This window comes from Primulina huaijiensis, chromosome 14, assembly GCF_012295235.1.
Source record: "Primulina huaijiensis isolate GDHJ02 chromosome 14, ASM1229523v2, whole genome shotgun sequence".
Classification (NCBI taxonomy): domain Eukaryota; kingdom Viridiplantae; phylum Streptophyta; class Magnoliopsida; order Lamiales; family Gesneriaceae; genus Primulina; species Primulina huaijiensis.
The window spans coordinates 3022107-3049346 of NC_133319.1; the positions used below are offsets into that span (position 1 = coordinate 3022107).

At 40.4% G+C, this 27240-nt stretch overlaps 5 protein-coding genes across 9 annotated transcripts; 1 reads left to right on the forward strand and 4 right to left on the reverse strand.

Annotated features, from left to right (window-relative positions):
* Positions 1-298: 298 nt before the first annotated feature.
* LOC140956472 (uncharacterized) lies at positions 299-3774 on the reverse strand. 5 transcript variants are annotated; one of them, XM_073413224.1, is made up of 12 exons: positions 3721-3774; positions 3159-3299; positions 2748-2804; positions 2501-2602; positions 2310-2390; positions 2104-2222; positions 1763-1864; positions 1460-1576; positions 1209-1275; positions 1019-1075; positions 846-935; positions 299-519 (listed from the first exon to the last, which is right to left on the reverse strand). In XM_073413224.1, exons 2-12 carry the CDS (start codon positions 3273-3275, stop codon positions 421-423), a joined length of 1008 nt encoding a protein of 335 aa, XP_073269325.1. In that variant the 5' UTR covers positions 3276-3299; positions 3721-3774; the 3' UTR covers positions 299-420. The 5 variants fall into 5 exon arrangements, with proteins under 5 accessions (XP_073269325.1, XP_073269324.1, XP_073269323.1 ...); XM_073413223.1 differs by lacking the exon at positions 3721-3774 and adding an exon at positions 3432-3646; XM_073413222.1 differs by lacking the exon at positions 3721-3774 and adding an exon at positions 3439-3643.
* Positions 3775-3994: 220 nt separating this feature from the next.
* LOC140957752 (uncharacterized) lies at positions 3995-7057 on the forward strand. Its single transcript, XM_073415130.1, has 2 exons — positions 3995-5194; positions 6652-7057. The coding sequence occupies exons 1-2, from the start codon at positions 3995-3997 to the stop codon at positions 6808-6810; spliced, it is 1359 nt and encodes a 452-aa protein (XP_073271231.1). The 3' UTR covers positions 6811-7057.
* A 2676-nt stretch (positions 7058-9733) lies between these two features.
* On the reverse strand, positions 9734-10658 carry LOC140957919 (uncharacterized). The gene has a single exon (XM_073415344.1). The coding sequence runs from the start codon at positions 10530-10532 to the stop codon at positions 10236-10238; it is 297 nt and encodes a 98-aa protein (XP_073271445.1). The 5' UTR covers positions 10533-10658; the 3' UTR covers positions 9734-10235.
* Positions 10659-20193: 9535 nt separating this feature from the next.
* On the reverse strand, positions 20194-22737 carry LOC140957827 (uncharacterized). The gene is made up of 3 exons (XM_073415221.1): positions 21586-22737; positions 20914-21491; positions 20194-20826 (listed from the first exon to the last, which is right to left on the reverse strand). Exons 1-3 carry the CDS (start codon positions 22445-22447, stop codon positions 20287-20289), a joined length of 1980 nt encoding a protein of 659 aa, XP_073271322.1. The 5' UTR covers positions 22448-22737; the 3' UTR covers positions 20194-20286.
* Positions 22738-25063: 2326 nt separating this feature from the next.
* LOC140957344 (cysteine-rich repeat secretory protein 55-like) lies at positions 25064-26101 on the reverse strand. Its single transcript, XM_073414557.1, has one exon. The coding sequence runs from the start codon at positions 26006-26008 to the stop codon at positions 25214-25216; it is 795 nt and encodes a 264-aa protein (XP_073270658.1). The 5' UTR covers positions 26009-26101; the 3' UTR covers positions 25064-25213.
* Positions 26102-27240: the final 1139 nt, after the last annotated feature.

The following is a 27240-nucleotide window of genomic DNA, read 5'->3' on the forward strand; positions in this document are numbered from 1 at the left end:
TATTTTATTCTCTTTAGTTTTCTGTTCAATATATTTATTATTTAACAATGTTAATTACTTTGTTGAACTGTTCTATGTATTTAAAAATAATCCAGCCCAAATCAATTAGCCATGGCATTTCACCAGCTGAGTCCATGTCAATCAAGTTCATTTAAAAAATTCAGCCAAGTAAAAATGACTTTTGCCTATTGGTTTTCTGCGCTCATCACCCTCCACTAGGCTCATCCTCATTTTTTTGTCCAGAAAGAAAAAAATGACAAGTATTTATTTAATCATTTAATTTATATCAAATATATGGTTAAAGTTGTCGAACCATCAACCACTGTAGAAGACCAACAGATTTGAAAATAAATAAAAATAAAAATGGCAAGGATGCCCCAATAAATTTAAAGATTTTACGGAGTATTGCCCTGTGATCAATCACTTGTGGTCTAATGGCTGCTGGAATGGATCTACCCAACATTCATCTTCCCCAACAGCTTTCTTCCACCTATTCTTGAACTTATTTAATTCTTGAACCTGCAAATATCAATTTGCATAATCTTCAGCCCAAAATGGTTCTTCAAACAATCCAAAAAAAATCAAAATCCACATATAGAGCGGAGATAGAACTCGATTTTGTTATTTTTCTAAGCTGGGATTTGCGAAGCAGTAACTCTCTACTTGTTTTAAGTCCTTCATACGATGCTAATTGCAAAGTCTTTCATCACTTCAACTGGCATTAGCATATTCATTCAAAATATACTCTGCTAGTTAAGGTGGCTCATTGAGGATCACAACTGATGCTTAACATTCCGGTTCCGATAGTCTGTATCCTAAATATTGCTTATGAATTCTTAGGGTACCTGCTTGACTGCTGAACCTCTGAGGGCAGGAAGCCCTCGGTGAACCACGTATTCAGCATCAACGATTCCAATATTTGTTGTCTTGTTTCCCTGTACGGCAAAATATGTTGTACCAAAATTTCAAGAACTATGTATGGTGTGGAAAAATGCTGCGTTTTGCTGAAAATAGGAACCTGTGCACAGTGTCCAAGCTGAGAGTTCAACCCCAGTGCAAGAGTCATATCATTCTGCTGACAATAATGTGAACAAAAAGGATTGAACCTATGTTATAGTGTGTTGAAAATATTTCTAAGGGAGATTAATCAGACGTTAATAAATTGACGTCCAACAATTTAAAAGCATAGTTCGACCGCTGCACCGCACCTGAATCATGTACCACACACAACGCCACGATGTTCTCGAGAAAACCAGAGCCATCATCTCCATAAACCTGCATCATGTTCGAAATTTATCATGTCAGCTAAATGATAACTCGAAACTAAGGATTCTTGATGTAGCATGACGTTGTTCCCTTTCTTAGTTCATGAACTCTGGTTCCTCTGCCTTGCTGAACAATATAAAAAACCTGACTTAAAACTTGAGTAAACATTCCGAAGAACACGTCAAGCAAGTACCCGTGAACTTCGGAATTAACTTTCTCTGTTGCTAGTTTGTAATGCACGTGAGACTTGGCAGGAATTTTTGCCGGCTGCGAAATATGAAGCCCTTCTTCTTTAATAATTGATAGATATCTGCGTCACCACCAAGAAAGTACATTTTTAATATTAATCGACATGACTTAGATTTTTTCCAATGTTCCACACCAAATATAATCTCTTACAATCTTAAACAGATGACCAAAAAATCATATATCCTAGTGCAGCATGAACAGGCAACGAGCCAATAAATACATGTAACCACACATATTAAATATTCACCTCTGAGCGTCAAAATTTTCAACCCCAAGATCCTCATCCCAGAGGAAAATGTAGTCGTAGTGTGCAACAACATCCGGATGTAGGAACCTCTTGGCAAACCACCTAACCCGAAAAATAAAAATAAAAAAGGGGAAAAAACAACACATGAATGCCATGCAGATAGCATTTTACATCTACGTGCCACTTATCTAAAATACTAGCCAGATTTTCAAAAACAATTTGTGTAGCACAGAGGATATAGTACTTCATATTGTTTAACTTTTCGCTGATGCACACGGGACATGACAAAAAAACAACGTTTGCATAACAAATAGTATGAACTGGTAGTGAAGAAGTGGTACCACTTAGTTTGATTGATGGCTGAAACATGTATGGCACCCTTGCTCCATTCTAAATCTTTCCAACCATCCAAATTCCCATCGTAATGAAAGAGCATCAACGCAAAGTCAGTTAACTCAAACTGCAAATTGCAGATCCGATAAACTAATTGTTGAAGCAACGGCAAGAAACACTCACAAATACTGCCATGATATGTAGTGTTTCTTACCTTTTTAACAATTTCATTTACATTTTTCTTCTGCTTTATTCCAACGGTAACAGCAAGCAAATTCGTGGGGGATTTGGACTTCTATATCATACATACGTTAGGAAAAGATTTCTGAATACTATCAAATCCTTGTTATTTTGTTCAATGTGCATCTCTAAAACAACTTAGCCGTATTACAATAATACCAATACCTTCTTCTTCGGAGGTCCCCTAAGTGGTAGCATCTCCAGATCAGTTGTTTTTGAAATTATGCCTCTAGGCAACGTTCCGGTCCCATCAGGCCTGCATCGATTCTACACCGAGTAAAACAATGTAAACGATACCAGAGTAGAACTTATACATGCTGATAGGTAGTGATTTTACAAAGAGCCCCTATTAAGACCGATACATTCTTGTGGGAACATAACTGATAACTTTCGATTTTGTTTTTGCACAAACCTCACATATGTTGAATCTTGTGGCCTTTATAGCATAAATATGACATCCCAAGAACATCTGCAAAGAAAATATCCCGGTCACTTTCCAATAAATAAATGACAATTTCACTTGGCTCATTCTAAAGATAATCAACCACTAACCATAACAGAGTTACTGATTTTTCTGCCAAATTGGAAAACAAACAAACACTAATACATGCAGGACAGAAGTAATGCCACTCAGAAAACAGTCTGCATAATACACTCAAATCTCATACCAGTTTTCATTTAAAAAAGTGTATTTTATATTGATGAATAACTCGTATTCCCGGGACATATTTTAAGTCGAGGCAGGCCCCAGCAGCTCCACCATAATCCCCAGGTGGATTAGCCAACAAACGGATTTATTCCAGATGAAAGAAATGGTAAGTACCTGTTTATAATCCATGATCATAAATGCGCTCCCAATAAAAAAAGCTGCAGAAAGAAGAATTGCAGATGGAAGGCAACTCCAAACTGATAAAGATCTCTGCCTTTTGGTTTCCATCATCTGTGCCGATAAACTATCCGAATTCTGCAAAGTAATCAGTCAAACACATGATCATAAAAAAACAAGCTATTCCAAATAATTCATCAGATTACAATCAAAGATGTGATGATATTAGTTCGACCCCACAATTAAGGCTAACTTGATCGATATATACACCTCTTACATAAAATCAGTGCATTGGAGAGATTGATTTTTGAAGGGATGCAAAGAAAACTTGCTAAAGATTAAGGAGAATTCTGAATATTAAGAATAAAGTAAGGTGAAACGCATATGGACGTGTATGAGGTCAACGGGGTGGGAAAGAGTGGTGGAATTTTGCTTAATAAAGAAAATTAAAATGTAGAAATTGTATTCATACAAAAATATCTTATTTATTTTGTAAAAATTAATCAAATAAATTGTCAAGACAGCAAATTGAATTTGGTTGGCGAATCAAGCAGCTCACGTTTTGGTCGGAAAATTGGTTTTGTCACTGCTCTTGAACGTCAGGTTACTCCTCCACTTTTTGTCATTTGATCTGATTTATTTAATGAAATTATGTTAACTTAAATAAAAATCATGTTATTTTTCAAAACAATTTTATTTTTATTTTTTTAAAAAAAATCATAATTTAGCAAATATTGGGCATTAGCCAATTCAGGATTTCCGAACTGATTTAGAAACCCAATTCCTCTTTTCTTCTTCCAAGTTAGGTTTTTTTTCCTCCTATCAAAATTTGTATGGATTCTCTGTTGGCGAATTACGCCTCCTCTGATGACGAAGAACGTGAAGAACAGAAGCAGCACTCGAAACCACTTGTATCGAAGTCCGAAGCTGAAGATCAAGATTTCCCCTCAAAGTCCACTTCGAGACCTGGTGGGATTTTCAGTTCTCTCCCACCCCCCAAATCATCTCTTTTCAATTCATTGCCCCCTCCCAAATCCCAATCATTCCCTAACACCAAGCCCCAAACGAATTACGTGCAGCAAAATGAACAAATTGATGATCAGGTTCTGGAAAATTCAAAGCCGAAGGTATCATCTTCATCGCTGTTCTCGTATCTGCCTCTTCCCAAATCATCGACTTCCGCTTCTTCGTCTACTACCTCCAAAAAGGTTGTTCAATTTAGGCCTCCACCAATGATAAACCAGTTTTCTTCTGGCGTTAATGATGAGGATGAGGATGAGGATGAAGAGGATAGACTAAGGAAAAGGTCGAGAGAATCATTATCTACCTCCTCTGCAATGTCATTTTTATCTAATATGCCCGCACCTAAGAACTCGGCCACTTTGGGTGCTTTGCCTTCTGCTTTGGGTTCTGGCAGGAGATGCATAATTGAATCTGAAGCTCGAGATTCTACTGAGAGTGTGACTGGAAGTGGTAAGGTTGTAAGTTCAAATGTCGGCCTTGTCAATGATCAGTCGGATGAGATAAATCATGATAATTCCAGTTGGGGTTTAGGAAGTAAAAGCACAGCAAATTATAGTGGAATTGAACCTTTCCACGGTGAAAATGTTGCTTCAGCCGGCCTTGTGAATTCCAATTTGGGATCCTCTGAGGTTGAATCTGACGAGTTGAATTATGGTTATTCTGGGATTTCAGGAAGTGAGAGCTATTATAGTCATCATATTGGTGGACAATTCGTTTGTGTTGGTCCTGAGGCTGTTGATTATTCGTGCTGGAACGAGGATCATACGGATTACCCGAATTATGCTGCGGACAATCCACAGGATGAGAATCATGGGGCTGATGCATCAATTATGACTGCATTTCCTGATGCATCTGGAGGGTTGGAGAATGCGCTTAATGTTTCTAGAAGAAGGGGTAGGAGAGATGCTCCACAAGATATAGTTGAGGTGAAGCAGGACGAGTTGATGAAAAATCGGCCAAGGGAAGACCAGACCAAAATGACTGGGATTGCATTTGGCCCTGCATACCAGGTACTTTTCTCATCAAGACTTGAAATTTATCATTTCTGATTTCATCTCATAGAAATTGTGGTGAGACATTTAGCAAACCATAGGTAAGTTATTATTAAGATTTAGGAGGGGAAATAGACTAGACTTAAGATACGATGTTGTGAATAAACAGAGTTTAGCAAAAGTATCTCGAGTGTTGGGTTTCACTGCATTGTAAAAGTTTTCAACTGATATGTCAATATTAATAATATCAAATGTTTTTTGAATATTACTCACCAGATTTGGAATAGAATTGTTTGGCACTCCCTGCGAAGTCCTGGTATTAGAAAGCAGTAGATTGCACCATATATTTAAAATTAATTGTGTTGGGCTATGTATTTAATCTTATTTTGGTACAACTTAAATGAAATTATCTTTGTTAGAATATTTTAGTGACTTTTTGCAATGTTAATCCACGATTTGGTATAGAATTGCTTAGTCTTCCCTACAAAGTCCTGATGCTAGAAAAACATTAAGTTGCACCTTGAATTTAAATTTATTTCCGTGCAACTTCCAGTGAACCAAAATGAAATTATTTTAGTGTAAAAAAAATGAATTTGTTCTTGCAACAATCTTCATTTAGTGTTTCGGTAAAATATAATAAAATAACTAAAGAACATACATAAAATCTCCATGAAAATCTGTACAAGGAGATAGGAATTACCCTATTTAACTAATTTTAGGAATATTAATCTATTCAAGGCTATATTGTAGAATGTTTAACAAACAAGGCTATTTTAAAAATAGCTTTTGAGATGGGTTAGAATGATTAATTTCTCGAAAACTTATGGGCCACACTCATCATCCCCAGTATATAGGGATTAGGGAATAATGTTTTCTAATTATGATGCAAGCTGTCAAGATATTCTTATACACGGCACTTCAATCTTGAAAATATTTTGCATGCCGTTGAAACATTAAGGAAAATCCAAATGCTTACTTTGTTCACTATATCTGTACAGTATTCTTATAAAAACCATGAGACAGAGAATGAATCCTGAAAAACTAGTGTTACTGGCAGCATACTGACTATAGTTGGCCTTGGTTCCTTCCATTTGCAATCAACCAATGTGTTTTATCCCATATATCATCTTGGCTTGTAAGCATGAAACATCATTTTGCTCTGTAATTTCCCCTAATTTGTTCATTCTCGTTTACTTTATCTCCAATAAAACATCTTTGTACTTGAATAAACTGTTTTGGGCAAATATGGTGCTTTATCCTATGCAGGCAACTACCACGACTTCTGTTACCGAATAATTTCACATGTTATTTTATACCTCATTCAAAACTAGTATGAAACAGTCGCCGAAGGAAATTTCGAGTTCATTTTATAGGGCCGTATCATAACATTCAGCTATCAGTTGACTTTCTTTAAGTGCTGTAAATCATAATCGTTCAGTTAACATCTTATGTATCTACCATATGCCTTCTTGAAGCCCGCATCAACCAAGGGTAAGCCTTCAAAGTTGCACAAGAGGAAGCACCAGATTGGGTCTTTGCTTTTTGACATGAAACAAAAAGAGATGGAGTTGGCCGAACGACGCTCTAAAGGATATGCTACTAAAGCTCAAACACAAGCGAAATACGGTTGGTGAGATGCTGGTTTGTTCTTTTTTATGTTGTGATGATAACATAACATTGTAAGCCACTTTTCTCTTGCAAGATTCTCTCCTTCACATTGTATTAGATTAAACCCAATAGCGGTGTTTTCTGATATTGGAACACTGTTGTATTGAATGATCATGTCCTGCATTTCCAGTTTCCACAACGGAAACAGGTACAAATGGTTGGCAAATTATACGTAGGTAACGGTATAAAAGTTTTAGGCCATTTTTGGATTCACTTCCAGGAGGTATTTTCCTTCTCAGGAAACCAAATAAATAATTACAATAAACATCTGTTCTTCTTTTCTGTCCAACAATATATATTTCCGACAATTATTACTTTTAATTCAAATTTTATCTTTTCCCACGAAATACTGTGTTGCATTAATTAATGATTACAATCTACATCTGTTCTTCTTTTCTGTCCAACAATATATATTTCCGACAATTATTACTGTTAATTCAAATTTTATCTCATGTCAGACTTTAAAAATGTCATATATATCATTACAAAATTTAGATGTGTAGATGATATTATATTATCTAAATAAATGGATAAATGAAACTGTTTTTAGATAAAATAATAAATACAAAAAGAATAGATCTCTTGTGAGACGGTTTCACGAATTTTATCTATGAGACGAGTCAATCCTACCGATATTCACAATAAAAAGTAATACTCTTACCATAAAAGTGATATTTTTTCATGGATGACTTAATAAGAGATCCGTCTCACAAAATACGACTCTTGAGACCGTTTCACTCAATTTTTTGCTGTACGAAAAATATGATAAAGCGGAGGCACATGTTAATCCTTTGTTGGGCTATGTTGCAAATAAATCAATAATGGAATACTTGAGTCCGGTTTGATATTGTGTTGAAAAGGAAATCTTATTCGTAGAACCCATAAAAAAATCGAGAAAAAAAAAAAAGAAAATACGATCTCCGATTCAGATAATCAATTTTTTAGTATATGATGATTAACTATAAAGTATATAATATTAAGAAAATGTAACGTAATAAAGCATGATAAATGAAGTATACAGTATATAATAAACTTTTTTTATCAATAAAGTATACAACATTAAGAAAACTAAAATGTAACGGGCCGATATATCTCATAATATTGATTCACAAAGGAAATATTTGATAAGGTCTGTAAATGATTTCTTTTATCATTAGTTATTATTTTCAGAAATAAAAAAGCAAGATGTCAATTTTAGTGTGATATGTATTAATGTATGCTATTTTTAGTCTTGTATTTTTTATTGAATCAATTACGATTATATAACTATGTTTAGTCTGTTTTTCAAAATTATATAACTAGATGACTAATATCATTGTTAAATCTTTATAATTATATTGCTAAAAATATGCACACGTCATTATGACTATTTTAACTATGTAATTATAAAAATCTAACAATGATGTCGGACCATAATTGATTCAACAAAAATATATAAGACAAAATATCAAAACCTATCCCCAAGGGAGTGTCTCAGTGGGTGAGTAAGTGAACGATTGATCAATGATCTTGAGTTCGATTTCTTCTACTATCATTTTCTTGGATGAGCATCTCACACAAGATTTTTCCAACGTGTTTTTATAATTAATGTGATTTTCATGCTATTATGTTATTTCTTGTAAGCTATTGTGTTATATGGAGGTTTGCACAATATACACCGAAAGATAATAACTACAAGTTTTATATCATAAAAAAGTTTCACAACTTAGAAGAATTTCGGTCGGTTTTCTAGAAGCTTCGCCAGAAACGACTAGTCGCTTCCGGAATGCTTCCTGACTTTAGTTTAAGTATAGTCTAGTTTTTCAGAGTATGTCTCTTGTGAGACATTCTCACGAATCTTTATCTGTGAGACGGGTCAACCCTACCGATATTCACAATAAAAAGTAATATTATTAGCATAAAAAATAATATTTTTTCATGGATGACCCAAAGAAAAGATCCGTCTCACAAAATACGACTCGTGAGACCGTCTCACACAAGTTTTTACCAATTTTTCAATAAAATATATATATAATATATATATATATAGCTAATGATCTGGAATTTTTTTATACATTTGAACAATGATCTGGATGTTGTTTCTTTTTTGTTTTTGTTTTTTAAAAAGATGATCTGGATGTTTCGGATAACTAAAAAAAAGAGAATTTGAAAGTGTGACAGGATAAGAGAAAATAGTAAATCTTGGATTTACACGTGTAACATTCTGAAATTGCATGTACCAAAAGTTGGAGTTTTGCTTCCGAACTTCTCTGGTCAACTTAGATAGAGAGAGTCGCACGAAATCCCACAAAAATATACGGATTTGTTAAAAATGCTCTCTCAGATTTTGATCTTTTATTTATATATACAGTAATATATGTGTTTTTTTCATTGATCATCCAGCCATCCATCATATTTCTTGATTTCTCTGCAAAATATGGGTCTACCCTTTGAGATACATGATCGACACTCCAAATCCGGCCACGTTAACTGGTACGGCCTATCTATCTACCATGCATGTTCGTCTTTTAATTTTGTTTCAGTTCCCAATATATTGTGATTTCAGCTATAAACTACTGGGTTATATAAGGTTTTTGTTTGTGGGATGTAAGTATTCGATTTGACCGAAGTTTTAGTGATTTTCTTTTTCTTTCTTCCTTTCAAGAGGAACAACAATTACATTAGCAACCCATTTTGGAAGAATAATTTCTTTTATTGTTCAACTTGAAACTTTTTTTAAAAAAAAAACTATAAAGTGTTCATCTTATCTGGAATAAGTAGTCCAGAATAATAAAATCTAAAATTAATTGAATCTTTTGGGAATTCTTGAATTCGTATGGTTCAAATACACATCACAATTTGATTGTGATAAGGGTCGGAGTTTTCTTGCGAATATTTTTGATAAAAAAGTATCGATTTCCACACGCAGTTCGAACAAGGCGGCGGTGGAATCTGTGCTATACAAGAAAGAAAACGTGGACAAGAAACCAATATCAAAGAGGCTATGCATATGCTCCGACACTAAACATGCCGGCTCATTCAAGTGCCGCCTGCATCGAATATCCCAACGGACTGTTAACTGAGATCTAGATGTTTCCGAGTTGTACATAGATTTAATTAATTTGCGGATCCTGTTAATATCTTTAAAGAATGCTTGGATTCAAGTCCATAAAATTCTTAGAACTTTGTTCATGAAATCAATATCATGTATGTATATATCGCAGCTGTTTCTGCCGATTCTCCTTGCTGTGAGTTGTTCCACAGCTCAATGTGATTTTATGTTCAAAAGTGCTGTAACAGAATCGACCAAATAAAAGTGCATTTAATCTAATTTATAAAAATCGTGTTATTAAACCAACAAGGTACAAAACACAAGCAAGATATACAAAGAGTTTGAGTCTCATTCATTGAGTCAACATAGAGGAAACAAGTGAGGCCGCATCATTGGCAAATACCAACGGTAGACCTCCATCAACTGCCCATTTCTAATGATTTGAGTCAATATTTTCTTCAACATTCGAAAAGGCAGAGTAGCCATGATCACACCTCGTCTCAACATTGAACGTGACCCTACAAAGAACAGTCGCCGCCTGTTCCCTAGACGAATTGTCCCGTCCTTCCGCCGCTTCTTCTGTCTACTGCTGCGGCACCACCCTATCACCACGGCGGAGTTGGGCAGTAGGGAAATGCTAAATGCTCTCATAAGCATGATTATGTTATCACCTGGCTAGACTTCAATCCCGAGAGGAATTTTTTTCTTTAATTTGTTTCTAAGTGGTTATAGCATATAAATAGTGTTTGAGAGATGGTGGTGCATGTTAATAATGAAGGTAATTATGAAGACAATTAGAGCAATAATTGTGTTTTATTAATATAATTGTGAAACGATCTCACATATATTTTTTCGTGAAAAGACAAGTGAACTCTGACCATATTTATAATAAAAAGTAATACTTTTGGCATAAAAATAATACTTTTTCATGAATGACTCAAATAAAATATCAGTCTCATAAAAAAAACTCGTAAGACAGTCTTACAAATTTTTTTGTGCATAATTTTTGAAATTATAAGATTATCCTTTTTCTTTTATCTTTAGAAGTGTTAATGTCATGATTACAGCATGTTGGCTAGCCTAATTTTTATACTATTACTACCATTACTTATCAGTCTACTTTTCGGCTCTTTGATATTGGGCCACTCTCCTTGATTATTCTCCTCATGCCGCATCGAATCTTCTATGTTTTTAAAGTAAATTGGTTAATTTAAAGAATTTTAAAATACAGTTTTATTTAAAAAAATTATATATTTTTGAAAAGTTGGTATCGTAAAGGTTTAAAATAATACATACTGATGCTTCAAGTTAAAGTTTATTGTATACAATAGTAAATATCTTTAAAAATTTAAATGATATTATATAGTAAGTTGATGGAATAGTAAATTATATATTTTGAGAAATATATAATTGTTAGGTTTATAAATTAATTATTGGAGAGAACCCTAATTAACTCCGAAGAGCCTACTTTTATACACTCTTTTATGGCACAAAAATTTTTGTAAGACGGTCTCACAGATAAATTTCGTGGGTCGAATCTCTTATTTGGGTCATCCATGAAAAAATATTACTTTTTATGCTAAGAAGTATTACTTTTTATAGTGAATATCGATAGGGTTGACTCGTCTCACATATAAAGATTCGTGAAATCGTCTCACAAGAGAACTCCTCCTTTTATGAAACCAAAAGGCCGAAGTAGGTGTCCAAATTTAATATTAAGCACATGAATATTTGTTCATACCCGATTAGGATGAAAGTATATAACCTTAGTTTTCCCTTTTTTATATGAAAATAATCGAGTATCATACATTCTTGAATAGGAAAAAGAAATGCACAACTTTGTTCGAATCAAGAATTAACCGGATTTAATTAATCTTGTACTTCTTTTTGGATGAAGTATAAAAATATTGAAAATTTTGGCATCGTTCTATTTTGAATAAATACTCGAGATTTTAAGAACGCTTAAATCCTTAGTGATTTTTTTGATGACGTGAGAATCTGCCGTCGCTATCTTTCGGTACTGAGCAAAACCCGGATTAACACAATATCTTGTAAATCACATTGGGCAATGTTTGTGTGACGAATTCATTTGAGGAGGTGTTAGTAGGGAGAATAGAATTTCCGACAATTGGTTATGTATTCACCTACTCTACCAACTTGAAAATCTTTTGAGGACGAATCATCAATGATGCGATCCGGTTGAATTGGGTGAGCTGGGTCGGGGAAATCCACCGAATCGTATGAGAGTTTGTGTTTTAGGGAAATGAGCAAGGGATATGACTTCAATCGTAACCTGCAAACAAGGAAATGAACTCGTGAATGGGCGTCAGAGGGGTTTCCAGTGTTGTCACTCCGATGCTTAAATCAGCAGGTGAGGATGAAAGAAAAATGGCGATATATGTGAGGATATATGTGAATCAGAGAAAGCTCCTTCAAATGTAAACATATCTCCTATTTATATGAGGAAATCTCATGATTACCTTGTTTTCAGTGCCAACTTACTACTTAAGGGAAGATGGTTGTTCATACCCTACTTCTGACAATTACTCTGACAAGCCAACTCCTGTGGTTCTGACAGTAATGATTGTCAAGCATAAAGTAGCTCATATTGATGCACTCGAGTGAGGTGCTAATTTCGAGGTAGTCCGGATATAAAACCTTCCGGAAGTTTGTATGAGAGCCCAGACTTCTAATGCCCGGGGTGATGTCCCAGGCATTCACCTGTTTGGCTTCTGACGAACTCCTCCTACAGCTTTACCTTGATTTGTGCTATTTATATAATATTCCGGGTCATGGGGGTATCACCACTCAATATTTTTGAATACATCAGAATGCACATAACCAGGCTGTAAAGAGCACCCATGCATATAGGGCTCGACCCGGAATATTCTATTCCAACTCTAAAGAAAAGGATGGAATGACGAGAAATGGTTCTTCAAAAAGTAGCAAACCCCACTAAATTTATGTACCAAAACATACCAAAAGACATGCGAATGAAATACAATTTAACGGGAGCCACGAATCCATTTTGGACCAAGAATCCATTATGTAAGGAACCAAGCTATTAGATATTGTTCCCTAAAATAAGATATCAAAAGATTATACATTTTTNTTCATTTATATACATTACATCATTCGTCATCACATTACATTTACCAAATAATAATTTAAGGTTGTCGATAATTATTAGTAGTAGTTTACTATTTTTATATAAGAATTGCATTAATTTGTTTTCTCAACATGTTATGTTGATACCCCAGGGATGAGCCCATCAAGATCCGGCCCATATTCAGGGCCCACAGGTGAAGGGCCCATGAGAAGCCCATATATTCTCCTATAAATACCAGGTTAGAGGGAACGGTTAATTATTCACTATATTGTTTTCAGCAGCACCCTTAGCTGCTCCCCCCATATATCCTCAGTCTCTGACTTGAGCGTCGGAGGGGCTACGCCAGGACACCCTCCTGGCCCCCTTCTAACGATCTTATTTGTGATTTCAGGCTCAGGGTAATTTCAAAACCTGCGTCTGGACTAGTGACACTTACTGGAAGCGGACCCTAAATTTCCTGTGAGTATCACTTGGCGCCGTCTGTGGGAAAACTTGAGTTGAGACGTAGAGATGGTAGGCAGGAAAGGAAGTAGAAGAGCTACCTCAGCATCATCGCGTCCTCAGAGGGGACCCGAACAGTCTCATGTTGAGACAAGACATGAACAACCGCGTCTTGAGACGAGACAGGAACAACCTCGTCAAGAGACAAGAACCGAGCAGCCCCTTCACGAGACAAGGGTCGAGCAAACCCGTCCCAATGAGAACGTGGGGAACTTGACCCTGGAGCAGTTGGGCCAATTTATCACCCGGACAGTGGATGAGGCCATGAAAAGGAATCAAGAGTCTGTGTTTGTAGAGGAACAGGCCGCTCGTCAGGAACGTGAGGAAAATGTTGAAGTCCACCAGAGCAAGGTGGAGGAGACGCAACCCCTCCCAACTGGGGAGATTAGTGAGATGGGGGAGATGTGGAAAGAGATACGGAGGTTGAGGGAGCAGGTAGGAAGCAGAGCGCCGGTACCCAAGAGAAGAAGCCCTTTTTCACTAGCCATCTTGGAGGAAGGGCTTCCTCCGAATTTCCGACAATCTAACATTGGTGAGTATGACGGACATACTGACCCCGAGGAACACTTGGGGAGATTTGAGAATGCGGCTTTGTTGCACCAATATTCAGATGGAGTCAGATGCAGAGTGTTTCTGGGCACGTTGGTGAGGTCAGCCCAGCAATGGTTTAATACCCTGCAGCCCAACTCTATACAGTCTTTTGAGGATTTTGCTACAGCTTTCTTGCACCGATTTGCCAGCAGCAAGAGGCATCGAAAAAATTATTTGAGCTTGTTTGTGATGAAACAGCAAGAGGCTGAAACTTTGCGAGAATTTGTCTAGCGTTTCAACAGTGCAGCGCTGGAGATACTAGCGGCTACCCCCGACATCATGATAAGTGCTTTTACCCAAGGGCTGAGGGGGGGAGAATTTTTCAAGTCGTTGGTCAAGAAACCTCCGTCGAGCTATGATGATTTGTTGGCTCGGGCGGGAAAATATGTGAATCTAGAGGATGCTCAGCGGTACAAGAGGATGGAGCAGCGGCCTGGGGGAGGAAGAGTTGAGGGGACGGAGAGAGGAGGAAAGAAGAGGGGTGCGGGCGAAAGGGAGGAGGACAAAACTAGAGGTAGAGGACAATTCTCCTCACATGTTCCTCTGAACAGGAATCAGGATAAAGTGATGGAGGTAAGGGAATCAGGGGAGAAGGGGGAGAAGTCGCAGAGGGGGGAGAGCAGTACTAGGCTTCCACCGCTGGGCAGGCAAGAAAGATCTTCATCCAGGGATGAACCGAGATCTCGTTCATCATCTAGACGAGGTCGAGGCCCGCCTTGGATAAATCAGCGGGTTGGAGCATGGCGGAGAGAAGATCGAGATCAAGATGTCCCTCGGGAACCCGTCGAGCCGAGGAGGGGAAGAAATGAGGACAACCACCCCACGAGAGGAATGATTCATATGATATCGGGGGGTGCTACTGATGGAGATTCCGGGCGAGCTCGGAAGGCGCATGGACGAAGGTTGGAGAGCTTTGAAATATCTAGGGGTGCAGACTTACCCCAAGATCCGGTCGTCAGTTTTGGGCCGGAAGACCTCCGAGGCGTTGTGGCTCCACATAACAATGCCTTGGTGGTGACAGCAACCGTTGCCAATTACGATGTGGCACGAATCTTTATTGATAATGGAAGCTCAGTGAATATCTTGTTCAAAAGCACTCTGGATCAGATGAAGGTCGAGGGATTTGAGTTCGAGCCGATCTCCACTCCTCTATATGGGTTTGCAGGACATGCCATCCCACCGTTGGGTCAGATTGTCCTTCCTCTATCTTTGGGACATGAGCCTCGGCGGGTAACGAAGATGACAACATTTACTGTGGTGGACACCCCATCCGCTTATAATGGAATTCTGGGGCGACCAGCCCTAAAGGATTTCAGAGCTGTAGCGTCCACGTATCATCAGAAGTTGAAGTTTCCTGTAGGGAAGGAGGTTGGAGTCTTATGCGGGGACCAGAGGGTCGCGCGTCGGTGTTACGAGGGGATAGTGAAAGAAGAGGGGAAGAGGGCGCGTGTGGAGGTCAATATGATCAGAAGGGGGCGAAGCGGGTTGCCCATAGTAGTGAGGGAGGTTCATGAGGTGATGGATGAGAAGCCGGAGATCGTGGCATTGGGGCCCGATAAGAAGACGCTAAGGATAGCCCCTGACCTTGACCCAGAGATCAGGGATGAACTCATTACTTGTTTACATGCTAATCTCAGCGGGTTCGCTTGGTCAGCCCAAGAGCTCACAGGGACGAGCCCCGATGTAGCAGAACACCGATTAAACATTTTACCAAATTCTCGTCCCGTGAAGCAGAAGAAAAGACATTTCGGGCCCGAGAAAGATATAGTTATAAAAAAGGAGGTGGGAGAGTTGCTCAATGCTGGGCACATTCGAGAGGTACAGTTTCCTACTTGGCTCTCGAATGTCGTTCTTGTTCCGAAGAGTTCAGGGAAGTGGAGGATGTGTGTGGACTTCAGAGATCTCAACAAGGCATGTCCTAAAGATTGTTATCCTTTGCCTCGGATAGATCAATTGGTGGACTCCACAGCTGGACATCAGTATTTGTGCATGTTGGACGCTTATCAAGGGTACCATCAGATTCCCTTGGCTGTGGAGGATCAAGATAAAGTGAGTTTCATCACCTCTGAAGGAACTTTCTGTTACGTGGTCATGCCCTTCGGACTCAAAAATGCCGGAGCCACGTATCAGCGATTGATGGATAGAGTATTTTCTGAGCAGGTGGGAAGGAATGTCGAAGTGTATGTGGACGACATCATGGTAAAATCAAAAGACTCAGCCCAGCTCATACCAGATTTGGTGGAAACCTTTGCCACCCTCAGATCCTACGGGCTGAAGCTGAATCCTCAAAAGTGTATCTTCGGGGTGAGGAGTGGAAAGTTTTTGGGTTATATGGTGACAGAGAGAGGGATTGAGGCTAACCCCGAGAAGGTTCGAGCTATCCAAGACATGGTTTCTCCCCGAGGACCGAATGATGTGCAGAAGTTGACGGGGAGGATCGCAGCGTTGGCGAGGTTTATCTCGAGGTCTGCTCACAGAAGCTTACCGTTCTTCCGGACTTTGCGGAAGGCGAAAAAATTTGAATGGGGTCCGGATTGTGAGAAGGCTTTCACAGAATTGAAGGAATATCTTGCCGAGCTTCCTGTCCTGGCCAAGCCGGCAGCTGGTGAGCCTTTGTGGGTATATTTATCTGCCACTGAAGGAGCTGTGAGTTCGGTCCTTGTCAAGCTAGATGGATCCGTTCAACAGCCGGTTTACTATGTTTCGCATGCACTCAAAGGGGCAGAGATCAGATACTCAGGGTTGGAAAAATTGGCTTTGGCTTTGGTGATGACAGCAAGACGTTTGAGGCCATATTTCCTATCTCATCCAATTGTGGTACTCACCAATAGTCCATTGGGGAAGATCTTAACTCATTCAGATATGTCTGGTCGTTTGGTCAAGTGGACTACTGAACTGGGAGAGTATGACATCCAGTATGAGCCGAGAACAGCTATTAAAGCCCAAGCCTTAGCCGATTTTCTGGCTGAGACCGTGCATCAAGAAAATGAGGACCCTTGGAAAGTATACGTGGATGGTTCATCTTCGAAGGAGGGAAGTGGGGTGGGAGTGGTACTGATTTCACCGGCTGGGGAGGAGGTGAAGTTAGCGGTAAGGTTGGACTTTCGAGCATCCAACAATGAGGCAGAGTATGAAGCTGTATTGGCAGGACTTCGAGCAGCCAGAAACGTGGGAGCTACCCGGGTACTTATTTTTTCTGACTCACAGCTGGTAGCACAACAGATGAAGGGAACGTATGATGTGAAAGATGAAAAACTTATTGAGTATGCTCAAGAAGTGGACAGAGTCAGAGAAAAATTTGCAGAGATTACATTTGAACAGATTCCCAGGAAAGAAAATGAAAAGGCGGACACTCTAGCCAAAATGGCTGGAACACTGGGAAGTTGGAAGACTAGAGATGTGGTATTCCAAGTTGAACTCACACCTCACACGAGTTCACCCGCATTTGAACAGGGGGAGGAGGATTGGAGGACTGGCATAATTGATTACCTGAAAGAGGGAAAGCTTCCTGATAACCCTCGCGAAGCTCGTAAGTTGAAGACAAAATGTTCGCGTTATGTGATGATCGGAGAAGTGTTGTATAGAACGTCTTTCGCAGGGCCGCTTCTTCGATGCTTGAGTTATCAAGAGGCTGATTATGTACTCCGAGAAGTTCATGAGGGGTGCTGTGGAAATCACTTGGGGGCTTATGCGTTGGCAAGGAAGGTGTTGCTAGCCGGTTATTCTTGGCCCTCAGTGCTGCATGATGCTCAAGAGATAGTGATGTCTTGTGATAGTTGTCAACGTCATGCCCGGTTGCATCACCGGCCGACCGCGATGATGAAGGCTATCACGGCCGCTTGTCCTTTTGACCAGTGGGGAATGGATATTGTGGGGCCTTTTCCTATAGCTCCTGCTCAGAAAAAGTTCTTATTGGTGGCAGTTGACTATTTCTCGAAATGGGTGGAAGCAGAGCCGTTGGCAAGAATCACTGAGAGTGACGTTCTGAAATTCTTATGGAAGAATATAGTGTGCAGATATGGGGTGCCTAGAAGATTGATATCTGATAATGGGAGACAGTTCCAAGGGGCTAAGATCCAAGCTTGGTGTAAAGAGATGAAGATCCAACAAGTCTTTACATCTGTAGCTTACCCGCAGAGTAATGGGCAGGTGGAGGTGACTAATCGGACGCTGGTGCAGGGTCTGAAAGTTCGACTTGGCAATGCTAAGGGAAATTGGGTTGATGAGCTACCAAGTGTCTTATGGGCATACCGAACCACCCCAAGAGAAGGAACCAAAGAAACTCCTTTCAGTTTGGTCTATGGTAATGAGGCAGTGCTCCCAGCTGAGATTGGGTTGGAATCAGCAAGAATAATGTTTTATGACGAAGACAATGATGCGAGACGCGCCACTGACCTTGATCTTCTGGAAGAAAAGAGAGAGGCTGCCAGCATTCACATGGAAGCTTATAAGAACCGTATTGCACAGTCTTATAATCGGAGGGTCGTTCAGAGAAACTTCCAGGTAGGTGACTTGGTCCTGAGGAAGGTGCCAGAAGAGCAGAGAGGAAAGTTGGACCCAAAGTGGGAGGGTCCCTTCAAAGTGATCGAGAGGCTGAGCTCTGGAGCCTATTACTTGGAGAATGCACAAGGCAAGGCTTTGAAGAGGCCTTGGAATGCTTATCACCTTAGGAAGTATTATTCTTGATTCTATCGTTGATGTATTTTATTTTCTGAATTTTCCTATGTAATCCGTTGGAATTCAATAAAATCAAGTTCTTCTTTTCAATTCATGAAAGTTGTTGCATTGTGAGGGTGAGAAAAATTAAATTTTCCTACTAAGGCATCGCCTAGTAGAGGAGCAGAGTTGGGGCAGGAGAAAAGTTAAATTTTCCTACTAAGGCATCGCCTAGTAGAGGAGTAGCGTGGGTGAGAAAGATTAAATTTTCCTACTAAGGCATCGCGATGCCTAGTAGAGGAGCAGCGTGCCGGAGAAAAATTAAATTTTCCTACTAAGGCATCGCCTAGTAGAGGAGGAGAGTGCAGGAGAAAAATTAAATTTTCCTACTAAGGCATCGCCTAGTAGAGGAGCAGAGTTGGGGCAGGAGAAAAGTTAAATTTTCCTACTAAGGCATCGCCTAGTAGAGGAGTAGCGTGGGTGAGAAAGATTAAATTTTCCTACTAAGGCATCGCCTAGTAGAGGAGCAGAGGGCATGAGAAAAATTAAATTTTCCTACTAAGGCATCGCGAGGCCTAGTAGAGGAGCAGCGTGCCGGAGAAAAATTAAAATTTACAACTAAGGCATCGCCTAGCAGAGGAGTTAGAGGGTGAGGGTATTGAATTTTATTTTCCTGCTAAGGTATCACCTAGCAGAGGAGTTAGAAGGTGTGTGTGTTGAATTTCTTTTTTCCTGCTAAGGTATCACCTAGCAGAGGAGTTCGCACTATGCCGATTTTATTCACATTAGTGATTTGAAAGCATCGAAGATAAATTCGGAAGAAGCAGTGAATGCAAATGCAAAATACTCAATGTTGCATAAAGCGAGTTAGTACATGCCAAAAGTGCACAAAGGAAATAACAAAATGTAAACATCGCAAATGTTGCATAGTACTACGGAAAGTAAAGCAGTGCAGAAAATAACAGAATATGGCCCGAAGGCATACAATGGTTGAGTAAATAAAAAATGACATAAGTAAAGGAGCTCGGTCTAAGCATCGGGGGGGAGACTCGCTATGAAACACTCAATGTCGATGAAGTCAGTAGGTGCGCCTGGCGGAGGATATCCCTGGGACTTGAAGAGGTCGACTGCACCCTCGAAACCTACCTCCAAGTAGTGAAAAGCTTTAGGGGCGCAAATCTCATTGAACTCCTCTGACTTGAGGAATTCTTCCTTGAATGAAGAGGCTTCGGAAGCGTGTTGCGCCTTGGCATCCTTGAGGTCCCTACGGATCNAGCAGAGGAGTTCGCACTATGCCGATTTTATTCACCTTAGTGATTTGAAAGCATCGAAGATAAATTCGGAAGAAGCAGTGAATGCAAATGCAAAATACTCAATGTTGCATAAAGCGAGTTCGTACATGCCAAAAGTGCACAAAGGAAATAACAAAATGTAAACATCGCAAATGTTGCATAGTACTACGGAAAGTAAAGCAGTGCAGAAAATAACAGAATATGGCCCGAAGGCATACAATGTTTGCGTAAATAAAAAATGACATAAGTAAAGGAGCTCGGTCTAAGAATCGGGGGGGAGACTCGCTATGAAACCCTCAATGTCGATGAAGTCAGTAGGTGCGCCTGGCGGAGGATATCCCTGGGACTTGAAGAGGTCGACTGCACCCTCGAAACCTACCTCCAAGTAGTGAAAAGCTTTAGGGGCGCAAATCTCATTGAACTCCTCTGACTTGAGGAATTCTTCCTTGAATGAAGAGGCTTCGGAAGCGTGTTGCGCCTTGGCATCCTTGAGGTCCCTACGGATCTGTGATGCTTCAGCTAGAGCATTCTTTAACTCTTCCTTCAGCCTCTGGTTCTCCTTTACGTGATCATCTGTCAGTCGCTGAAACTCCTGTTTCTCTTTCAGAAATTCCTGTTTCTCCTTCAGAAGCTCGTCGCCTCGAGCTTGGGACTCCGAAAGCTCCTTAGCGTGTGTCACTTTCATCTCGTCAATAGTAGCCTGGAGCTGTTCGCGGAGAGCCTTACCCTCGCGTAAGTCTTGGCAGGCGATGGACCTGATATCATTGGCGCGCTCCACCAGCTCCCCGGCGTACATCATGCCCTGAATAAGATAGATAAGAGTGAAAAGACGACAAGAAGATCAAACATATATTGGATATTAATCTAATGACTGGAAGGAGAAATATACCTCAGTGATACTGCTACATGTCCGGCGAGTGAGTTCAGACCACCCCAGTGAACTCATGAACGCTGAGTCTGCGTCGGAAGGAAGCTGATACATTATCTTATGAGCCAGATGAGTAGGACCCCGCCCCACGATGGCCGTGTCCGGGGTGTATAGAGGATGCACCGCCGATTCAGGGGGAGGCCCCTCGTCTGACTCGGACCCTTCTGGAGAAGAGACTGATACAACTGAGATATCAGAAATCTTACGTTTACCATGCTGTGAGACCGACGGGCTAGGATCAGTGGGTGCCTTCTTCTTACCAGACGGAGGTGGCGACTTGGCTCGAGGAGGCGGAGAGGATGCTCGCTTCGGAGCGGAGGAGGACGTGCATGCCTTCTTCTTCACGGCTGTAGGGGAGCCAGCAGGCCTCTTCACAGTAGTAGAGCAAGAGCTTGTTTTCTTCTTCTCAGCAACATGACAGTCTCCTTTCGTGGCCATCGTGGCTGCTGGAACGACTGACTTCTGGGGAACGGATGATGAACTCCCAGCCTTCTTTTTCGCAACCTCGCGAAGCAATGCAGCATTCATGACTCTAACACCTGCAAGTAAAAACAGAAAACCGAATGAGAATATTATCAAAGAACGCAATAAGCAAAAGAAAGATAAAAATGGTTAAGAGGCGAGAATATCTACCGGCACTCTCCTTCAGCTTAATTTTCGCGGGACTCAACCCGGCGTGACACATGAGATCTTCAGACAAGAGTTGGGGAATACTAAAGCATCGATCTCCTAATACACTCATTATCTGCAGATACTCCTCATCTTTTTTATAACCCTTGGAAAATTTGGGTTTGGTGAAAGAAGGATACCAATCCGTGAAGCAGGTCAATTCCTTAGGGGGCTGAACAAAAAAGAAATATTTTTTCCAGTCCTTCACGTGACTGGGGGCCCCATCGAAGAGTTTGTGACTAGACCGGGAGGTCACATAGAAAGGTCCTTCTTTTGATCGAGACAGAACTAAGAAGTAGGAGAAGGTGGTGCAATTCAAAGGGAGGTTTAGGGCCCGGAATAACACAACGAAACAGTTTATCAAGCGGAGAGCGTTGGGAGTGAGTAAACCTAAATGCACCTGATAGTACTTGCTCAATTCTTGAAGGAAATCGCACAAGGGAAAGCGAAGACCGGCATCAAAGTGATGCTGAAAAAAGGTATAATAGCCCTTAGGGGCTAGATAGGGTCGGTCCTCTGGGCTAGGTATGATGATTTGGTGAGAGGATGGAATGTGCCACAAAGTCCTAAGTTTCGACTCGCTAGTGGGAGGAATATGGGATGACAAATGACCGTACCATAAGTTATCTGCTTCAGACATGTTCATTTGTTGGTTCACGTGACGGACTTCCTTACCAGGACGATTATGAGTGGTGACTTCCTCCTCATGAGAGTCAAGGGTAAATTCAGGATCAGCTAGGGAAGTCCTACTCTGGCTAGACTCGCTAGACCCGCTAGACCTCTCGGAATCACTCGAGGAACCAGACTCGGAATCGGAAGAAGACATAAGTTTTATGGATAATCAAACGGCAAAAGGAGAGAACTGACCCGGAAGAGACGAGTAAGAATACTCAAAAAGCCGCAAGGAGGAGTCGGTGACGAGCACAAGTCGGGTGCACGCTCGTGCGGGGGAGGACGCACCGGGCGAGCGTACGCTGTCGGGTGGTGCGAAGGGTGGCTAGGCGGGGCGCGCAGGTGCGCTGGGGGCGAGGCACGATCGGCGAGCTGACGTGCCGGGCGAGCGTGAGGACAGGCGCGCTGGGGCGAGGCGCGCTCGGCGGGTTGGCAAGGGCGAGCAGGCGCGCTGGGGCGAGGCGCTGGCTGGACGAGGCGCGCGCTCGGCGGGTTGGCGAGGGCAAGCAGGTGCGCTGGGGCGAGGCGCTGGCTGGACGAGGCGACACACCCTTGAATGAAGAGGCAGGCACGCTCGGCGAGCTGGCGTGCTGGGTGAGCGTGAGGACAGGCGCGCTGGGGCGAGGCGCGCTCGACGGGCTGGCGTGCTGGGCGAGCGGGAGGCGGGCGGGTGAGCTGGCGTGCCGGACGAGCGTGAGGAGAGGCGCGCTCGGAGAACTCGGCGAGGACGTGCAGACGCGCTGGGGGCGAGGCACGCTCGGCGAGCTGGCGTGCTGGGTGAGCGTGAGGACAGGCGCGCTGGGGCGAGGCGCGCTCGGCGGGCTGGCGAGGGCGAGCAGGCGCGCTGGGGCGAGGCAATGCGCTAGGGCGTACGGCAGGCGGCGAGAGAGGATCACGCGGCGAGGGGCTGGGACGTGCGTGTACGGTGGGGCACAGGCAGCGCTCGGCGAGGCGGTGGATGGTTGTGGGTGGGATGATGTGTGAACGAAGGGGAATTGCGTCGTAGATCGTAGAGGAATTTGTGTAGGGGAGAAGTGAAATTGAAGTAAGGAGATGACTGCTATTTATAGGGAGAGTCGAGACCAAATCTTTCCTTTCAGAACAAGATTGCGATTTGATTTGATATATTCCCCTTCAGAACAAGATTGCGATATGATTTAATTTGTTTCCAAATCTTTGGAGATTGACGAACGGCAAAAAGAAAATGCACGTTCTCACCCTTGCGAGTGCTTGTTTCTGAAGAGCTTTTGGGGGCGTTGCATTTTCTGGCAGGTCGATCCCCGTAATTTTCGCAGTGGTAACATCGTTCGTCAACGACAAACGAAATTAATTTTTCTGGCATGATACGTCCTCATCGCTGATAAACCAAGGACAGCACAATTAGTCGAACTTTGAACCTACGATTCAGTTCGACTCGGGAGGAGGAGACTGGTGATACCCCAGGGATGACCCCATCAAGATCCGGCCCATATTCAGGGCCCACAGGTGAAGGGCCCATGAGAAGCCCATATATTCTCCTATAAATACCAGGTTTGAGGGTACGGTTAATTTCACTATATTGTTTTCAGCAGCACCCTTAGCTGCTCCCCCCATATATCCTCAGTCTCTGACTTGAGCGTCGGAGGGGCTACGCCAGGACACCCTCCTGGCCCCCTTCTAACGATCTTATTTGTGATTTCAGGCTCAGGGTAATTTCAAAACCTGCGTCTGGACTATTGACACTTACTGGAAGCGGACCCTAAATTTCCTGTGAGTATCATTATGTGAATGTTCATATTTCATAGATGGACACTGTCTCAAAATAATTTTTGAATTTCTTTTTCCAAACTTTTATAAATTTGTCTCACAGATATAAATTTAATAAATAATTAACATGACATCCTATTCATTTTTCTTAGACAGCATTTCATTTATTTGATCGTTTGATCGATTAAGAGTGTAGCACATGAAGCAATAATATTACAAGCACAAACAACATTAATTTTACTAAAAAGTGAAATCTATAGTAAAACATCATGATTTGTTCTTCCATTGCTACCACTTACAAATTTTTCTTAGTTTCAAGTACACTAAATCGATTGCAATTGAATTTTTTATATATAAAGATTTCATTTTTACACAGATACTTGTAATATATAAATACTTGAAATATGTATTGAAAACTAAGCCAAGCTAATAACCGAATAAATATCGAGCATAGCTGAACTTCGATTAGAGTAGGTCTCTTGTAAGACGGTCTCACGAATTTTTATATATGAGACGGGTCAACCCTACCGACATTCATAATAAAAAGTAATACTTTGAACATAAAAAATAATACTTTTTCATGGTGACCCAAATAAAGCTCCGTCTTACAAAATACGACCTGTGAGACAGTCTCACACAAATTTTTGCCACTTCGATTAGTCCACTGCACAACTGGCTTTCATTGCAATTGAAACTTTTTTCCCACTAATGAGACTAACTCCACTTTCCCACTCAATTATTTGATCCAGAAATTAATTATAATTATAAACTTTAAAATATATATAATTAATTAATTTTTTATGTTAAAAATTATTGACAATTATATTTTGCCCAAACCAATTGAATTCTAATTTGAACTCGCTACCACAAAACATTAAAATTTTCAAGTTTTGAGCTAAAAAGTTTTGACTTTGAAAATTGGTTGACGTTCAATTTGATCCAATCCATATGTATAGAAAATGAATAATTTTGACATATTATTATTTTTAAACTTCTGATGAGTGCTCATTTCAGTGCATAGACATGAGAAAAGTAAAGATAGATTATGCATGGCGGAGAATTCGAAAACCTTGTACAGTTACAGTGACGTTGTTACATTTTATTCAAAAAGCAGCACTAAAACGAGTAAGAAAAGATACCAAAAAGGCATAAAGATCGAGTAGATAATCAATGATCAAGGCTTATAAACCTTGAAAGATTCATACTTGGCAGCGTTACCGACCAAAGATCCCTGTGAATCGAGTGGAAAGAAGAACGGGTAGAGCTCGTATCGGACGTAGCAGCTCCCATACAAAACTCGGCATCCTTTCTTGTCCTTGCAGTAAGTGGTGAGGCCGTTCCCGATCGCGATAGCAAGGCACTGAGCACAGTTTATGGGCGACAGATCTCTTGTGCATTGAACCAAGGCATAAAGCGTCTCGAAATTAGAGATTGTCGTCTCCGCTTTCCCGAGTCCTTTGCTTCCAGGCAGCTTCACTGCTTTTGACTCGATCTTATCCACCAAAGCTCCGAGTTTCTTGTTGAAAACATCGGGATCCGTCACATTTGCCACGTTCCAAAAGAAGACGCCGTAGGAAGTGTCGACTTGTCCGAAGAATTCGACCGTGTTGTACTTCAAGAAACAATAGTCATACCAAATCCTCACGTCCGCCTGGTTCGGACACAGTTTCCGGCTTTGTTTCCCGGCGTCTTGGATGCAAGCCGAGCAATCGGAGCCGCTCACGTCGCTTCTGCATTGCGCCAGGCCGTAGATTTGATTTGCCCCGTGACCATAAGAAGTCGCCAAGAATCCGTTTTTTATCACGCCTTGTACTAATCTAGGTAGCAAGGAGTCGATGTTTCTTGACAATTGGGTGCTGTTATCTGTTTTGGTATCATCATTACAGAAATAAGATAAAGGGTCTGCAGATTCAGCAGTGGAGATGTAGAGGAAGAGTATTGTAAGAAGAAAACTGTGCATTTGATTCATTATTGTGATGAGAACAAGACAAGAAACTTCATTGGTGGGTGGCTTTTTTAATGGCCAAATTATTACATCAAGTGGGGGGAGGGTTTCTGTAGCGGTGTTTTTTGACTTGGTGTTTTGAACTTTGAATTTTCTTTTTGGGTTGAAAATATAGGCATTGTTCTACATATAATAGCAACACTGAAGCCAAAATATCTGTCTTCTTCCACACATTGAGTGTGTGTACGAACCTCTCAAAATTCTTTTAATTAGTAAATTTACTACTGAATAAATATGATAACATTAAATTTATTTCAAATAGTTTATAAACACATGAATAATTTTTTTTCGGTGAAATAATTGTTGTTGTCGGATAGAACAATCGAAACGCGAGTTACACCACTATCTCATGTTATAGTTTTTTATAAAACGACGAGTGTTTGATCTTAATATTTTAAGATGTTTCGATTGTCATAATTAATAAAAGCACGCTTTATTAAAAATGATTCAAATTTATCTAATTATTTATTGAATTTAGAAGCTTCGTGGTTGACTTAATTTTAATAAACATAAGCTGGTTTTGTTCATGTTCCAAAATGTTCCTTACATGTGTTTCGAGCTCAAAAATTATATATGTCCTAATTGATATATCAGTTTATGTTTGTAGGATTCACAAAAATTATATATGTCCTAATGGATTCACAATTAATTAATTTACTAATAAAATGCAAAGAAATTATTATTTGATCAAATATGCACGAGTTGAATCATTTAATGTATAGACATCAGGCGACAATTGAGAGGATCGAGCCGAGATAGCATCTCTTTGATTATATATTTCTAAAAAATTAAAGTTAATATATAATAGTTCTGATACCATGATGTAATTACCAAACAGAAATCTCTTCGCCAACCTTTAAAAGTGTGGGTTCGTAACATGTATTCACGTGGACACCAATAACATATCACTCGTCTATTAGATGTATAATTTATTGACAACTTCTGTGTCCATCAATGAAGTGATACTTACTTATTGGTTATACAATTTTGATATACTTAATAACATCTAATAAATAAATAAGACTTCAATGATAAACACAAAAATGAACACGATTCATGGACATCAAAACGAAACTATATATATATATGACCTCTGTAACTAAGATTCTGAATTTTCTTTCACCCTTAAATTTCATGAATACAGTGGTGCAGACCCTTTACAATGTTCTCGAAGACAAAGTCCATGAATCAACCAC

Bases quoted from the DNA above. Each gene is read 5' to 3' on its own strand.
- LOC140956472 (XM_073413224.1), bottom strand. From the start codon at position 3,275: ATGATGGAAACCAAAAGGCAGAGATCTTTATCAGTTTGGAGTTGCCTT. The intron at 2,603-2,747 runs GTTTGTGCAAAA...TACTCGGTGTAG, and splicing joins CAAGATTCAACATATGTGAG to AATCGATGCAGGCCTGATGG. The intron at 2,391-2,500 runs GTATTGGTATTA...TGTATGATATAG, and splicing joins GGGGACCTCCGAAGAAGAAG to AAGTCCAAATCCCCCACGAA.
- LOC140957752 (XM_073415130.1), top strand. From the start codon at position 3,995: ATGGATTCTCTGTTGGCGAATTACGCCTCCTCTGATGACGAAGAACGT. The intron at 5,195-6,651 runs GTACTTTTCTCA...GCCTTCTTGAAG, and splicing joins CATTTGGCCCTGCATACCAG to CCCGCATCAACCAAGGGTAA.
- LOC140957919 (XM_073415344.1), bottom strand. From the start codon at position 10,532: ATGCTTATGAGAGCATTTAGCATTTCCCTACTGCCCAACTCCGCCGTG.
- LOC140957827 (XM_073415221.1), bottom strand. From the start codon at position 22,447: ATGTCTTCTTCCGATTCCGAGTCTGGTTCCTCGAGTGATTCCGAGAGG. The intron at 21,492-21,585 runs GTAGATATTCTC...TTTTACTTGCAG, and splicing joins TAAGCTGAAGGAGAGTGCCG to GTGTTAGAGTCATGAATGCT. The intron at 20,827-20,913 runs GTATATTTCTCC...TATCTTATTCAG, and splicing joins CATGTAGCAGTATCACTGAG to GGCATGATGTACGCCGGGGA.
- LOC140957344 (XM_073414557.1), bottom strand. From the start codon at position 26,008: ATGAATCAAATGCACAGTTTTCTTCTTACAATACTCTTCCTCTACATC.